Genomic DNA, 14,216 nt, shown 5'->3' with positions numbered 1-14,216 from the left:
ACTCAATACATGCATATACCGTCATGATTGGTTGTCGTCTAATCATCTACATTACCTATTTTACAGCGTGTCCTCTCTACTACTCTGACCAGTCCATTTCCTCGCGTTCAGAAAGTCGAGTCGCGTAGACTGACTGTTTTTTCCTGTCGAGAGGGTGCCAAAAGTACTTCCAAAGTTGCAGCTGGTACGCTCTCAAGAATAAGCTGAACTGGCAAGCCCTCGTTTCCCATTGAGCCTACCCCTAACCACATAAGTCTAAGTTTGGGATCATCCTACCAACCCCAAGTTCTTGATGATGCTGTAAACACGGGTGGCTTCCACTGGATCCGTTCAGGATCAATCAGTCTCTTTTGTTTCGCTCTGCTCTTGGCCCGCTGTTCCACTAGCTTGTCCGACAGCACGATCTTGTGCTCACCCTTATGGTAGACCTGCATCTTTAGTGCCTGAAGGGTATGCTCAACGTCGGTGGCCGTCATGGCAAGGTGCTGTGCAATGGTTTCGATGGTGCACTTCTCATCTCTCTCGCTAAAGCCAAGCAGCAGGTCGATGATGTTTTCTGACCAGTACTGGCGGTAACTCAGCAAACCCAAATCTGAGAGCGGCTTTTCCGGTGATCCAAGTTTGCCCTCAATCTTGGAAAGTTCGTACGAGAATTGGATCAGAAGTCGACCATAGCCTTTCCGCTGATACTGTGGGAGCGTCAAAATACACGCAACGTTGTAACCGTCTGTACTTTCCTTTTCCTTGGAAAAATATCCAATAAGATGACACCCTCGCTCGTCTCTCGTCGTCATGACGTAGAACAAGAATGGGTCGACATCATAGTAAAGTGTCTTGTGATCAAGAAACATCTTTGACAACAGACACAGGTTCCGACACCACGTTCGCTGCCTCCTGCCATCTATCTCAAAGAATGACACAAAATCGTCCCGATAGATCTCGTTTCCCGGGGGGTGTTGAAGTGTGCACTTCTGCCGATGTCTTGAGAAAGATTTCATGTCCGCGTAGTAGCTCAGGCAGAACTCGCAGATGAAAATGGACTCCTCCTGGCTGAACACTTCGGGGTATGGCGAAAAGTACCATGGAAACAACACGTACCGTCCAAACTCGACTTGTGAGATATTTCGGATCCGTGATACTTCAGCTGGATTTTGAGTCATGGACCCTGACGTCCGGAGTTTTTCAATCTCTTGCTGACGACTAAAAGGGCCGAGGCTGTCCTTTTTGGCTGCGCCGGCTGGTGTCTCGTCTTCGTCGATTTCCATTTCGTCTGGTCCAAGAACGCCAGGTGTTCCTCCCACTTCCAAACTCCCCATGGATTTCTCCTCCGTCTCCTGATTCTTATCCTTGTTTTGCCCATTCTCGACATATTCCGTCCAGGGGTGTGGCGTCTGGCCTTCGGATGCAACCGACTGTTCCCTTTTACTGACTCGTTTCTGGTTCTTCTTCGACGGTTGTGACTTCTTGGATGTTGCGGCGGTTGTCTTCTTGCTCTTTGGGTCCTTTGGTTTATCCTTTTCGGGGTTCGGCCACTCGACCTCCTTGTCGAAGTTTATCCTTGCTTGCGGCACCCACTCGTCGAGACGTTTGTTAAAGCTGTCGAAGTTTGCATACCATTGGCGCCCACTTTTGGTCTCCCTGATGCCCAGAATGGTTGCACGACGCGGTTCGCCATCTTTTGTAACATAAGCGACACATCCAGCGCTGTTGAAAGATGTCAGTACAGCCAGCCACGAATGCGACACACATATGAACAAGGAGCAATCCCTACACAAGAGTGTCCGCTGTCGCGATACCCTTTTTCCGTGGCTCATCGCGGCCGGCGGTTGCTTCTCCGTTAGGACTCATGATGAATTTTGATGCGCGCTGTCGGAGGTTGATGGGAAGTGGATGGGCGTCGTGATGCGACTCGGCTACAAAGTACTCGATTGCAGTTCAGCTTAGGATTTGAGAGCTGTTGCAGTGAATTAATTGCCCCTCCAAAAGATGGACTTCTGGGGCACGGTCCAAAATTTCTGGCGCCACGCCAGTGGCCCAGAACAATCCATGTCAGGCACCTTGATGGCTGCGGCTGTTGCTCAAAAAGTCCCTGGCTTAAATCTCAAGCAGGCGCGGTGCCAACCCTAACCCCTTCGAAACTTCACCTCACTAGTCCACTTTCGTTCATGGTGCAAATCTCAATGTATTTTATCCTCACTCAAAAGGACTTAACTCCAACGCCTAGAACATCATCAATACTGTCGAGGTTCATAAATCCTGACTGGATGCTCCTGAAATAACATTACCAAATTTCGAATCCGCCATCATGGCCCCAGAACTCTCATCGAATTGGAAGATTCTGCAAGCACGCCTCAAAGCTGGATCTGCTTCAGAACCAGCATCCTCTTCATCAACCTCAGCCAGTCCCTCAGCCCCTGCCAACAATAAGAAGAGGAAGTCAGCATCTGATGATCAAGACTCAAAGCCGAAAAGAAAAAGGACCAGAACATTCTCCTTCCCGAAGAAACAACCAACAAATACGACCTCGGCAACCAGTTCAACGGAAAAAATGGGCGCTGTCTCTTCTCAACCAGTCACCTCGACGGCCCCTCTCACGAACCAACCATCTATTCAGTTTCTGAGGCAAAACCATGGCATCTCCCACGAGTCACTGTCGGAAGCTTACAACCTCACTATTTCCCCCACCCTCCTGTCCTCTTTGCCCAGCCACCCCAACCAGGGCCTCTCCCCAACAGCTTCATTGGATAGGACGAAATACCTGGCGATAGACTGCGAAATGGTCGGATTCGGTCCCGGTGGCGTTGACTCTTCCCTCGCCCGTGTCTCAATAACTGATTTCCATGGCACCCAAATCTACGACTCCTACGTTCTCCAGCGCGAAAAGGTCACGGATTGGCGAACTGCCGTATCTGGCATCGCGCCAAAACACATGAGGGATGCCCGGCCGTTTTCTGAAGTTCAGGCTGAAGTAGCCAAGCTTTTAAAAGGCAGGATAGTTGTCGGTCACGATGTCAAGCATGATCTCAAGTGTCTTGACCTTGATCATCCAATGAAGATGATACGGGATACAGCCAAGTTTTCGGGGTTCAAGAAGTACGGGAACGGACCCAAACCTGCTTTGAAAGCACTGGCGAAGGAAATTCTGGGGTTGGAGATCCAAACGGGCCAGCACAGCAGTATCGAAGACGCAAGGGTGGCCATGCTGTTGTTTCGAAAACACAAGCCGGCCTTCGACATGGAGCACGCGAACCGATATCCGGAAGATGTCAAGACCAAACCGAAGCCGAACAAAGCAGGGAAGGGCAAAAAGTCGAAGAGAAAGTGAATGGGCACGGAATATGAAAGACATCATCTGTAGATCACCAGTTGACGCTGGCTGTTGGAAGTGTCAATGCTGGAAGCAGAATGGAAGGCTGTCCCCAGCCTGACAGGAGTGTCCTAACTTATCTGGACCGCCTTCGACGATTGACAGGAGATGACCCAGTCTGTTAAGGCCACTGATATTATGGTATCCTTCTTCCGAAGACAGTCATCGCGAATCGCATGTGGCCGCCATGAACAGCAGAGGAATGCGTTCACTTGAAGATTACTGACACAAAGCGAGACCTTGCCCGCTCTTGGAGAAACATGCACGATATATCGATCGTGTCACCACCAAACATATTAAATGGGGTTCGTGTCGGCGGAGAATGGGTTTTGATGATGTGGCGGGTCGATGGACTGTCACAGGAGGCAAATGGAAGGATAGCTTTTCGAGGCCATCTTGTAAAATAATTGGAAGGGCCACTCCTCAGTATGAACTGCTCGTCTCATATCTGCTGAGGGCCATATCACATCATCACATCACCCCTGTCGTTCTTCACTGCCGCAAGCCCGCCGATATTCAGTGTCCTGTGTGAGTGCAAGGCAGAGTTTCCTCATATGTAACTGAGATCAATCAAAATATTTAATCTCCTGTGTTGGAACCAGTTTGTCTTTCACGGTGATGGCGGAACTGTGTCAGGGGCATCAAATGCGCGGCCGGGTTAGGGTCAGGGCGCCCCACCTGAGAACCTTGGTGGACATGCGACGCGTCTCCAATCGCGTTTCGATTAAACTCTCCGTTGTTGACGCGCTCCTTCAACTCATCCCATTCAAGACACCAGAAAGGATATCCACTTCATCCTTCTTTGATCGAATCTACAAAATGGGAACATCGCAACCAATTCTTGACATTGGCTCTGCCTCCTCTTCGCCAAAGAGAACGACGGCCCACCTTCTCCCTTGCAAAATCCATCATACCGGGCCAGTCGGACCAATACAGTCCTTCTGGGACCCACAAACATCAACATCAACAGGTATGCCCTCTAGCATTTTCCAGGTCTTATTCATCCATGACTAACATTCTCTGCAGGCATCAAAGAAGCCTACTTCCGCGGCCGCAAGCTAAGAGGCAAGCCCGTCGCATTGCCAGAAGGATACAAAGGTGTTGTTGCCATCTCATCATTACCAGATCAGAACGGAGAGGCAGATGTGATAGATCTCGAGAAAGATAGCCATGGGAAACTGGAGGTGCAAGCTGAGTTTGACGAGGTAGTGGTCTGGGGTCATGAAAGCTTAGCTGACGCAGCGGCGGATGGGTATGTAAGGAGTCTGGAGGAGTGGGTGGGTGTCGCCGCGGCAATTCATTCTCTTGATAATGGGGATAGTAAGTAGTGGGACGATTTGAAGGAAGGTTGCCTGAACATTAGGGAAACAAAAGACGCGAGCGTTTCAAGAGCTGAGCTCAGCATAAATCATCAGCAAAAAGGCTAGAGATTGATACAGAGAAGTTGCACACATCCCTACAACTTGGGTGACCTCGCCCCTTCTTCCTCTCCGTCTACCAGGATGACCAATTTGCCAAACTGCTTGCCACCCTTGAGATCCTCAAACAGCCCATCGATGCCCTGGATGTTCTCCAACCCACCGCTCACAACCCGGCTGACAACCGGCTTGATCTTGTTCTCGTCCACAAACTTGACCATGTCCCCAAACTCAGCCCTGCTGCCCATGCTCGTGCCTCTCAACTCAATATTTTTTAACACGGCATTCATGTTCCACTCCATCTTCGGTCCCACTGTCATCCCATACACCACAATCTTGCCTCCCTGCTTTAGCATCTTGATTCCTTTGGCGACGATATCTCCTCCCGACCCGTCGACAATGACATCGATAAACGGTCTTGTCTTGGGCAGCTGCTTCAGCAGTGTCTTTTCCCAAGTCACCTCAGTATACAACACCCCACCCTTGGCGCCCATTTCCAACGCCTTGTTGATCTTTTCCTGCGACGAGGAAGTAACATAAACATTGCACCCCTTCTTCACCGCAAACTGCAAAGCCGCGAGCGCGACACCTCCGCCAATCCCCGTGACCAACACATTCTGACCTCTTTCGGCCTCCCCCTTTGTGATCAGCGCTCTCCACGCCGTCAGCCCAGCCAAAGGCAGCGCAGCCCCTTCCGCGGATGTCAAGTGGCCCGGAGCAGGAAATACCTCCTCCTCGGGTACCACGATGAAGCTTTGAGCCGTTCCTTGATCAGAATAACGAGCCGACCCGCCGATTACACTCCATTCCTTTTCCTCCCTGTTGGTTTCCGTCGCAGGGATGGGTTCCGGGCCGTCAGGGGATGAAATCCAGCCGCGCGAGGGTGTGACCAAGACGGGCTTGTTGTACAACGGTGATGAGCTTGGTGATACCACAGTTCCATAACCATCGGCTAGCAAAGGGGCAGAAAAGGAGATGCCGGGGTAGAGGTGCTGGCGGATGAAGAGGTCGCGGTGGTTGAGAGCGCTGGCCCGCACTTTGACGAGCACCTGGCCCGGTCCGGGCGTGGGAACAGGTGATGTGTTGAGGTGAAGGCTTCAAGCTTATTAATACTTGGTGAGAGAGTTGCATGGGAACGCCAAAACTCACGAATAATAGACCTTGCCCGGCTTTGCACCTTCGATAGGCTTGATGGTGAGGCTCTGATTTTGAGGCATGGTGAATGTGATGAATCACCTCAAATCGAGATATCAATTAATGTACATAAATGCAGTCAGTAGTAACGGAAGGGGTCAACCTTGATGAGCCACTGGGTGTCGTCCCTTTAAGAAATCGAATCCCGGCGCTAAGGAGTTCGACCCGGATCCGCCTTCCCCACGTTCCCCCGCACCAACGGATATGGAAACCGATGACGCCAGTGCCTCGGTTCCTTTTCCAAACTCGCCAACCAAAAGATGATCGCTGTCCTCAAAGCAAAAAAAAGTCACAAAAGCAGAAGATTTACGCCAACTCAGTCAGCATCAGGCCCTGCTTGGTATCATGGGCTCTGGATTGGAACATCCAGATTGACAGGTCTCCATTACAACTCCCTTTCCCTCCGCCACTCAACCTCAATCGCGCGATGTCTTTCTCTTCTTGGACTTGGAAGCACTTTCCTCCGGCGGCACATACTCCTTCTCGCGTTCTCGCTTCTTTTCCTCCTTCTTCTGCTTCGACTTCTCCGCGCGCTCTTGCTCGGCCATCCGTTGCTTCGCCTCCTTGCCCAAAAAGTACTCGCCACTCTCGATCTGCAGGTCGACCTTGCTCTTCTCGGGTGCAGGGGGGAATGGCGTGTATGTTTTCTTGGACTTGTCCGTGACGACATGTGGCTTGTGTCTCTTGGACAAAGTGCGCTTCTTGAAGTTTGGTAGGTACCGGCTCCAGTCTTCCTGTGCCAGGGCGGGATCCTTGGCCAGCTCTCTCTTGATCCTAGACACCGTCAGTGAATTTGTTCAGTGCGTGGGCGAAGAGGACCAGCTTACATTAGTTCCTTGATCAGGTAAATAGGATGCACATTTTGCATGGTATCCTCCACGACCCTTCTTACTTCCTTGAGCCCTTTGAATGGACCCATCACTGATACTGTGTTACCATGGACCAAGATATAGGTCTGGGTAAGAAGTTCTAGCGCTTTCAATGCTGTAACGTGTGTCAGCTGTGGGCTGCCGTAGGAGGTGAAAAAAACCGTGCACAAAACGTACTGGTGCCATTCTGTCCCAGAATACGTTGCCGCCTCTTGACAAACCGCTCCTTATTCCGTACCATGCTGCGAATTTTGATGATATCGCACGCCATTCCGTCCTCCAAAATCTTGATTGCCTGGGGTGCTGGAACCGACCGCGCCAAAAGTTTGATCAAGTCTCTCGCGTTAAGAATAGCGGCAGGGTCGTATGTCTAGATATGATTGGTCAGTGTCTGGTATAATAGTAAAGTTGATTGAAGACGTGGTTGCTCACCTTTCGGGTCGTCTTGACAGTCATGGAACCCTCAATAAGATCCAGCACTGCATCAATGCCGTATTTCTCCAGGGACTTGGTGACGAGTGGCCAAGAATCCTTCAGATAGCGCTCACGGTACTTGGGAAATAGTGTCATGAATGAAGATTCCTCCAGGAATGCGCCAGACGAATCCTCCTTAGTGAACGGGTCGACCTTCCATTTGTCAACGTCGTCGGTATCCCATGGCTTTTCCTTCTTGTGTGTCGATGGCATATTGTCGCAAAGAAATTCGCCGAATCCTTTTAATTCAAGGCAGACGTGGTGGAGTACTGATTTGTGGTGGTAACAATTACTGCCAATGTCAAAGAACGTGCCGCGCTGCGACTCGAGATTTGCGGTTTGTTGATGTTGGAAATATCCTGGCTTGTCTTTTCTTCGATGGAAATTTTTGGAGCACAGTACCTTGCAGGCCAGAAAGTGGGGCACACATGTCAAAGCTCGACCAGCTGACGGCTTGTCCTGCCACTTGGCGGCCGGCTTTTGACTGGCCATGAACTGTCTTGATCAATCATTGAATTCAGCTCAGGAACCATAACGCTTGCGGTTCTTCATGCGCCAAGTATGGTGTTTTTGATGTGCTATAATGGATCCGGCACACAGTACAAACCACCATGGACATTGGGGTCGCTGGTTGCTTCTTATCGCCAAGCTCCTATCTCGTATCTTATCTGCTAAACTTGGTCTCACCTTGCTTCCAGGGTCTGCCATGTAGACAAGTGAAGGAAGGATCGGGAGAAAAAGCGTCACCTTAGTATTATGTATAGACTTATAAATGGGATCTTGTTTTGTGCTCCTAAGGGGATGAAAGCGTAGACATGATCACAAGTGTTATTTGGATGTCCCTTCAGATGTGACTCCCAAATACTATTCGATCACTACCTACAGTGTAGGTTATTTCGAGGCTCTGCTGGACGATAAGCTGCAAAGCAAGCCAATCAGCGTGCCAAGCGTCCAAATATAGCGGTCGGTCCCTAGCCACTCAAAAAGATTTGGATTAGCGCTACTGTGTAATTCCGTGTCGTAACACAGGAACCTACAAGTCGAGGCTCGATCGTCCTGCACTGGAAAAGGGGATTTGTTTCTTGTATTGTTCATTCCCCGTGTCGGCTTTTTCCCTCGTTTGCCTTGCGCAGAAAGACTGATTAGTATTGTAATGTCTTAGATCGAGAGAGATCGAGGAATTCTCCAGTCTTTGTCCGCTTTTGCCGCCTACCGCTTCCCTTTGCAATTGTTGGCACCCGTCGCGCGTGTTTGGCGAATTCACCACTGCCTCTCGCGCCCCCCATCTCGCATGCTCCGATCCATTGCACTGCCCTTAGCACGACTGCCGACCGAATCGCTGTGCGGCACCGCTTCTTTTCCCGGCTCCCCCGACCGCCCGGCCCCGGGAAACCTGTCTTCTTCCGCAGTCTTCCGTCGACGCCCCTCTAAGTTTCTTTCGCGACCGCGACCTCTCAACGGCGCACAGTGTTTCTGACGACCTCGATCAAACTGGCGCAATTACAGCCTCCCCATCTCTCCCCTTTGCACCCGGAGCCGACGCCACCCCCGGATATCAGTCAGCAAATCCCCTTCCATCCTGACTGGAAGATGGACGAAAGCGCGGCCACCGAAGGCCTGTCATCGGGGCCACCACTGCCCTCAGCTCCTGAGCCCGAGGCGCGGCCTACTTCTCCGAGCCTGGCAGCGACGCACCCGGATGCGCCTAGTACAGCCTCTGGCAGTACGCCCTTGAACCCGCTCCCGGGTATCTCTACATTCGCCCCTGGTACGGGCACCCCTCAGATACAGCAGCCTAGGTCAGTGTTATTTTTCTTTGTGGCGCATGGAGCTGCTGGAGACGCGCATTCGAACTGTATTCGTTGCAGGCCATTGTGACTCCGGTTCATCCAGTCCGTAGCTGCCACTGCTTGCTTGCTTGTTTATGGAACTAACTTGACTAACGCGTTTGCTTCGCTCAGACCTGTTGCGATCGCGCCTGCGATGCCTCCTAGAACGTCGCCTGCGAGCACCCATCCTGGCCCGGGTGGTAACTTGGTACGTTCAGATTCACACTTTGTTTGCTCGTCAACTCCACCTATGTCGCATAGACGATCTCGACAATCCATCACCGAGGCCCGATTGTAGTGCTTGCAGAGGGATTTGCGAATCAATCCAAGGACGCACGGGTAGAGGGAGAGTCGGACGGAACCCATGTCCATTGTTGGCCACCCTTTTCCCCTCCAATTGGCTCTTCACGATGTCATCAGGGTGAAAATATCTGGTGGGGTTGCGCTTATCTAAGCCCCCCAACCCACACTGGCTCCCGCGCTGTCTGCAGATCGATCAGTCGCCCAAAAAGCGATTGTGTTATCACTGGTGCCCCACACTTGGGATCCGTTCAAAAATTTCCTTATCATCTTCTTATCATCCCTCCTCCACCTCCCATATCTATCCCTCCCTCGCATTTATCAAGGCGCCTTATCGTCACGATCTAATCGCTCTGCCCCTTTCTTTCGTCAAATCGCCTTGGAGCGCACCGCCATCATGGCAACCATGGCTAACCATGACCGTGAATCAACACAGCCCACATGCCAGAACTGCGGTACCTCGACCACGCCGCTATGGAGACGCGACGAGCATGGCGCCGTCCTCTGCAATGCCTGCGGTCTCTTTCTCAAACTGCATGGCCGACCTCGGCCTAGTTCCCTCAAGACCGACGTTATCAAGAGCCGCAATCGCGTCAAGACTATGCGCCCTGATCTTGCAAAGCAGAAAAAGGTACGCAATTGAAGCGCAGGAGGTGTCCAGTCACCAAATCACTAACCGCATCCCCGCCCAGGCGCAACAAAACCAAACTCTCCCTGCTGGCGCCGACGTGAACGGCGCTGACCTTGCCAATGGGAATGGCGCTCGCAGACCGTCGCAAAAATCGACCAATGGCCACATGGACGACACAAACTCCCCCATTTCACGCACCGGAACACCGAACATGTACAACCCGCACATGGCGCCGATGTACGGAAATCAAGATGAGCAGTTTCAAGCGCAACAGCTGTCTGGGTTTCAAGTCGCCAGCGGGCCTGGTGGACATGCTTCACCCCTGAATGGCGAGCGCACAGATATGCCTCAGGGACATGACGAGAATTCGCAGCTGAGGACGCGTGTGAGCGAACTCGAGGTCATCCAAGAATTGTACCGTGGACGAATCCAACAACTCGAACAAGAACAGCAACAGTTGCAAGCGCAAGCCCGACAGCAGCCAGAGAATGGCGGCTCTGATTCGGATGCCCAGCTCCGCGCACAAATGGATGCTCTGACAGATGCCCTCAACCAGGCTCGAAGCCAGAACGAAACCTTGACCGCCCAACTCGAGGTCGCGACTGTTCAAGCCGAAACCCTCAATGCTGCGCATGCGCAGTTGCAAAACGAGCTGGAGGAAAGCCACCGCAGGGAAAACATGCTAAAGCGGCGCCTAGATGAACTGGAAGTTGAGCTCAAGGAAGCCAGGGATTCCCGGGATCACATATTCGAGGACGGCCGAGCTGCCAAGAAGCCAAGGGTAGAGGAACCAGAGCAACCGATTGTCTTTGAACAACAGCAGGATCATCAGCAGGAAGAAACTCTTCCCCAACCTGTTTCCATTCAAATCGTTCCCATTCCTGAACCGGTTGTCAACCCCGCGGCGGAGACTGCCCTTGAGACAGCCAACGAGACGTTACCAGAGTCAATGGAGGAGGATACAAAGATCGAAGTGACCGCGCCATAGCAAAACGTCTGGCCCACGGGCTCTGCTCAGCTTGATTTTTATTAGCTTTCCGGCTTGGTTTAGATGGGTTCGAGGGATGGCATAAAACGTACAGCTTTAGGCCCTGGGTTCCGTTCTTGTTATTCCCGATCTTGGCGTCAGTCTCCTCTTCTTGCTTCTCTTGGTTCTGTAGTTCTTTTCGAGATAAAAAGTACTAGGGACACGTGGGGAAACGGGAAATGCACCGGGCTGGCTTTTATTTTCTAATGGGTAGCCGGCAACCCGGATGGACGAAACAGGGCACGGGAAGGATTTTGTTATTTGGTTTTGTCTGTGATTCAAAGCGAAGCGACCTTTTTGTTTTCTTTGCTGGGTTGGGTGGTTTGCGTGGTTGGCAACCATGGAGCACGAACTGTGTCGGGTCATTATGTCTCTTAATATACCTCTTCTCTAGTCATTTATTTCCTTCATTTTCATGAGTTTAGGGGGGCAGTAGTAGTGTGTCGGGTTGGTCAAAAAGTAGGAGTCCAGAAGAAAAAAGGATTCGCGATGTCCTGATCTACTCGCGGTTTACTCTCTGGCCTTTTAAATTTTGGCTCGGTTGAGTGCTGTTGGCAATCAAACGGTGGATCGTGGCTTTGTGGGAATAAAAACTGGTGTGGCTCAGTGCGTGCGTGTGCGTGTGTGTGTGTGTGAGTGTGTGTGTGCACACGCTTTGACTGGTGAGAAGAACTCCTATGGAGCAATTAGTTGGGATGGACAGTACAATCAGGTATATATATTATGCAGGTGTTGATGGTCTCGGCGAGATGGGCACACAAAACGGGACTGTTTCCGTCATTATCATTTACTTGGTACGATATCCAATAGAGCCTTCATTCCGCTATCACACTGCGTCTTGACATGATCTCCAGTTTACATTGGAATGCCCTTCCGTCTTGTTTACTCACAACTCAAGGGTTCAAAAACTGCTCAACCATAATATCACAAACCTCCCCCATTGTGGGCCATCTCCCACGTTTCAGCAAGTCCCCCAAGACCACAGCACCCATCCTCGTTGAGTTCACCGCCACCCCCTCGGTCAAGTATGTCTGCTCTGGTCCAGAGAGCTCCCTCTTCTCCGCTTCCATCCATTTCCTTTCTGCCTCCTTCCTCGCAGCGTCCAGCACCGCTTCCTCGTCCTCCTTTTCCCACAAATTACACTTTGTGCATTCTTTGCATTTTGTCCCATCGCCTTGTGGCCGGAAATGCTGACAAAAATGTTGATAGCCGACATCCTGCGTCGACGCGCCGTTCCCAATATCCTTGCGGCAGACGTAACACATCTTGTACCCGCACGGGCAGGTCAGCTTGTTGCAGCCCGAGGTCTTGACAAACCCAGTGTTGCATTTGGGACAGACCCGTTTGATGGCCAAGCTCATTGCCTGCTCCACCTGCGTTCGGAGAGCGACAAGGCTGGACTCATTGCATACATGAACATCCTTCCACGCCTTGTTGCACAACAGACAGGAGGCGCGGCCGCAGAGAGGGTTCTGGCACATAAAGCGGAGACCGCGACGGCGGCGGCGTTGGCGTTGACGAGCAGCGCGGAGCTCAGCCATGACGCTGGTGCCGAAGGTTTGGTGGAAGATGAAGAGCAGGAATATGATAAAAGCCACCAGAAGAGCCAGCGGGGCCAGGAAGGGGACGGTGAAGAGGCATGTGACGACAAGGATGATATTCCAGATGTTGACAGAACGGGGCCTGAGCTGAGTTTCAGTCTCAGGGTGGTAAATATCGTCTACCTCGGCGTAGGAGCAAAAGGGGCAGTGGATTATCGGCAGACCGGTCGCAGCCAGAGAATTATCGGCGAGTCGCTGGTCAAGTTTGTGAAGCTTCTCAGGGCCGGTCTTATCTTCCATCAGCGCCCGGTGTAAGTGATGTGATGGAATGCATCCGGCACACTCTGTTGATTCGGCGGCTGGGCACCGGAGGGTTCCTGTGTTTGGGTCAATGCTGCGCTGCCAACCTTGGCCAAAGATGGCTTCTGTGAGTGTGTGCTGTACACAACGAAAGCAGATCATGTGCCCGTTTGCACTACAAGAAGTGAACTCCTCAAAGACAGACTCGGTATAGCAGCAAACGCACTCCAGCAGATTGTCTGTCTCCTCGGCTTCGGCGTTGTTCATGGCTACGGCCAACTCGTGATCCTTCGCTTCGCGTTCAGCTCGCTGCTTCGTTTTCAGTGGGACAATAAGGGCATCATACAGCTCCCTGTCGAGCTCAGCGCTTCCGGTAGCCTTGATAGTCGGGACGATAGACCCTTGGCCAGTTGATTTATAGATGATCAGGGGGTGTTGGGCCGCCACAGCAGCCGAGATAGCTTTGCGTCCCCGGAATAAGGAAGAGATAGTGAAGCGCCACGACTTGGATGCCAACCCCACGAGAGTCTCTCGGGCTTCTAGGTAGGAGTAGTTATGCTCAGCCAGGACGGCTTTGATGGTTGATCGCTGCAAGCCTTTGAATTCCTGCAGGCCCAGATTCTCCACGGCAGCTCTGTACTCATGGCTTCTAAAGACTTCGGTCGGTGGCACGCGCTCGAACCTTCGATTGATATCTGCGGCATTCTGGTCGGGCCTTTGCTGGTGTTCTTTGGCAGCCATGCCGCCTGGTCCGTCCTTGTCAATCCTCCAGCGGCCTTTCACCCAGACGGCACGATTCTTGAGCAAAGCGTCGGCAGCGAGAGCAAGCCTAGATTCTCCGTCAAAGTTGGTCAACAATTCTCGGAATACTTCGATTTGGATGTCGGGGAAGACGGCTGCCAGTGCGTCGAGACAGGCATTCAGCTCTCGCAGGTCGGGTGCTGTCTCGCCAAGGGGCCTCAGATGTTCCTCTTCTGCGATATACTCTGGAAGAGCATGGCTGACAGCATCCTTTGGAGTTCTAGCTGCCGGTGTCATCTCGAGGGGAGTGTTTGCGGCCGGGACTTTATTGCTCTTTCGCGCGCCGCGATGGGCTGTCGAGGAGCCCATCAGGTCTGGAAAGCCCATTCGGACGGCTGTGGCGTGGCACAAGGCTGGAATAGCAATACCATGCTGGGTTTGTGGGCAAAAAGGCTTATGTTTTTTGAGCGGGGCGTCTTGGTCCCTCGTTGCTGATGGGTCATTTCGACATTTCAAGCTTGAGGC

General features: G+C 52.0%; 8 protein-coding genes across 8 annotated transcripts; 4 read left to right on the top strand and 4 right to left on the bottom strand.

The window, feature by feature from the left end:
* Nucleotides 1-272: 272 nt before the first annotated feature.
* Nucleotides 273-2,620, bottom strand: ESA1 (Histone acetyltransferase; the record flags this gene model as incomplete). Its single annotated transcript, XM_062875666.1, is given in 3 exon segments — nucleotides 273-1,704; nucleotides 1,772-2,197; nucleotides 2,208-2,620. The coding sequence occupies 2 exon segments, from the start codon at nucleotides 1,846-1,848 to the stop codon at nucleotides 273-275; spliced, it is 1,509 nt and encodes a 502-aa protein (XP_062736263.1). The 5' UTR covers nucleotides 1,849-2,197; nucleotides 2,208-2,620.
* On the top strand, nucleotides 2,306-3,325 carry REX4 (3'-5' exonuclease; the record flags this gene model as incomplete). The annotated part of the gene is made up of 1 exon (XM_062875665.1): nucleotides 2,306-3,325. The coding sequence occupies one exon, from the start codon at nucleotides 2,306-2,308 to the stop codon at nucleotides 3,323-3,325; it is 1,020 nt and encodes a 339-aa protein (XP_062736262.1).
* An 861-nt stretch (nucleotides 3,326-4,186) lies between these two features.
* On the top strand, nucleotides 4,187-4,774 carry QC761_124030 (uncharacterized protein; the record flags this gene model as incomplete). Its single annotated transcript, XM_062875664.1, has 3 exons — nucleotides 4,187-4,337; nucleotides 4,394-4,687; nucleotides 4,770-4,774. 3 exons carry the CDS (start codon nucleotides 4,187-4,189, stop codon nucleotides 4,772-4,774), a joined length of 450 nt encoding a protein of 149 aa, XP_062736261.1.
* A 49-nt stretch (nucleotides 4,775-4,823) lies between these two features.
* QC761_124020 (uncharacterized protein) lies at nucleotides 4,824-6,002 on the bottom strand (the record flags this gene model as incomplete). The annotated part of the gene is made up of 2 exons (XM_062875663.1): nucleotides 4,824-5,880; nucleotides 5,935-6,002. The coding sequence occupies 2 exons, from the start codon at nucleotides 6,000-6,002 to the stop codon at nucleotides 4,824-4,826; spliced, it is 1,125 nt and encodes a 374-aa protein (XP_062736260.1).
* A 393-nt stretch (nucleotides 6,003-6,395) lies between these two features.
* On the bottom strand, nucleotides 6,396-8,122 carry KRR1 (ribosomal RNA assembly protein krr1; the record flags this gene model as incomplete). The annotated part of the gene is made up of 4 exons (XM_062875662.1): nucleotides 7,281-8,122; nucleotides 7,026-7,218; nucleotides 6,807-6,963; nucleotides 6,396-6,753 (listed from the first exon to the last, which is right to left on the bottom strand). The coding sequence occupies exons 1-4, from the start codon at nucleotides 7,812-7,814 to the stop codon at nucleotides 6,396-6,398; spliced, it is 1,242 nt and encodes a 413-aa protein (XP_062736259.1). The 5' UTR covers nucleotides 7,815-8,122.
* Nucleotides 8,123-8,356: 234 nt separating this feature from the next.
* On the top strand, nucleotides 8,357-9,494 carry QC761_0027710 (uncharacterized protein; the record flags this gene model as incomplete). The annotated part of the gene is made up of 4 exons (XM_062872199.1): nucleotides 8,357-8,411; nucleotides 8,485-9,121; nucleotides 9,284-9,359; nucleotides 9,450-9,494. The coding sequence occupies exons 2-4, from the start codon at nucleotides 8,913-8,915 to the stop codon at nucleotides 9,492-9,494; spliced, it is 330 nt and encodes a 109-aa protein (XP_062736258.1). The 5' UTR covers nucleotides 8,357-8,411; nucleotides 8,485-8,912.
* Nucleotides 9,495-9,848: 354 nt separating this feature from the next.
* QC761_0027700 (uncharacterized protein) lies at nucleotides 9,849-11,980 on the top strand (the record flags this gene model as incomplete). Its single annotated transcript, XM_062872198.1, is given in 4 exon segments — nucleotides 9,849-10,082; nucleotides 10,144-11,719; nucleotides 11,736-11,903; nucleotides 11,964-11,980. 2 exon segments carry the CDS (start codon nucleotides 9,849-9,851, stop codon nucleotides 11,068-11,070), a joined length of 1,161 nt encoding a protein of 386 aa, XP_062736257.1. The 3' UTR covers nucleotides 11,071-11,719; nucleotides 11,736-11,903; nucleotides 11,964-11,980.
* A 22-nt stretch (nucleotides 11,981-12,002) lies between these two features.
* Nucleotides 12,003-14,078, bottom strand: QC761_123990 (uncharacterized protein; the record flags this gene model as incomplete). Its single annotated transcript, XM_062875661.1, has 1 exon — nucleotides 12,003-14,078. The coding sequence occupies one exon, from the start codon at nucleotides 14,076-14,078 to the stop codon at nucleotides 12,003-12,005; it is 2,076 nt and encodes a 691-aa protein (XP_062736256.1).
* Nucleotides 14,079-14,216: the final 138 nt, after the last annotated feature.

This window comes from Podospora bellae-mahoneyi, assembly GCF_035222275.1.
Source record: "Podospora bellae-mahoneyi strain CBS 112042 chromosome 1 map unlocalized CBS112042p_1.2, whole genome shotgun sequence".
Lineage (NCBI taxonomy): Eukaryota > Fungi > Ascomycota > Sordariomycetes > Sordariales > Podosporaceae > Podospora > Podospora bellae-mahoneyi.
The sequence above is the reverse complement of the archived record's forward strand: the minus strand, read 5'-3'. Positions and strand labels throughout refer to the sequence as shown.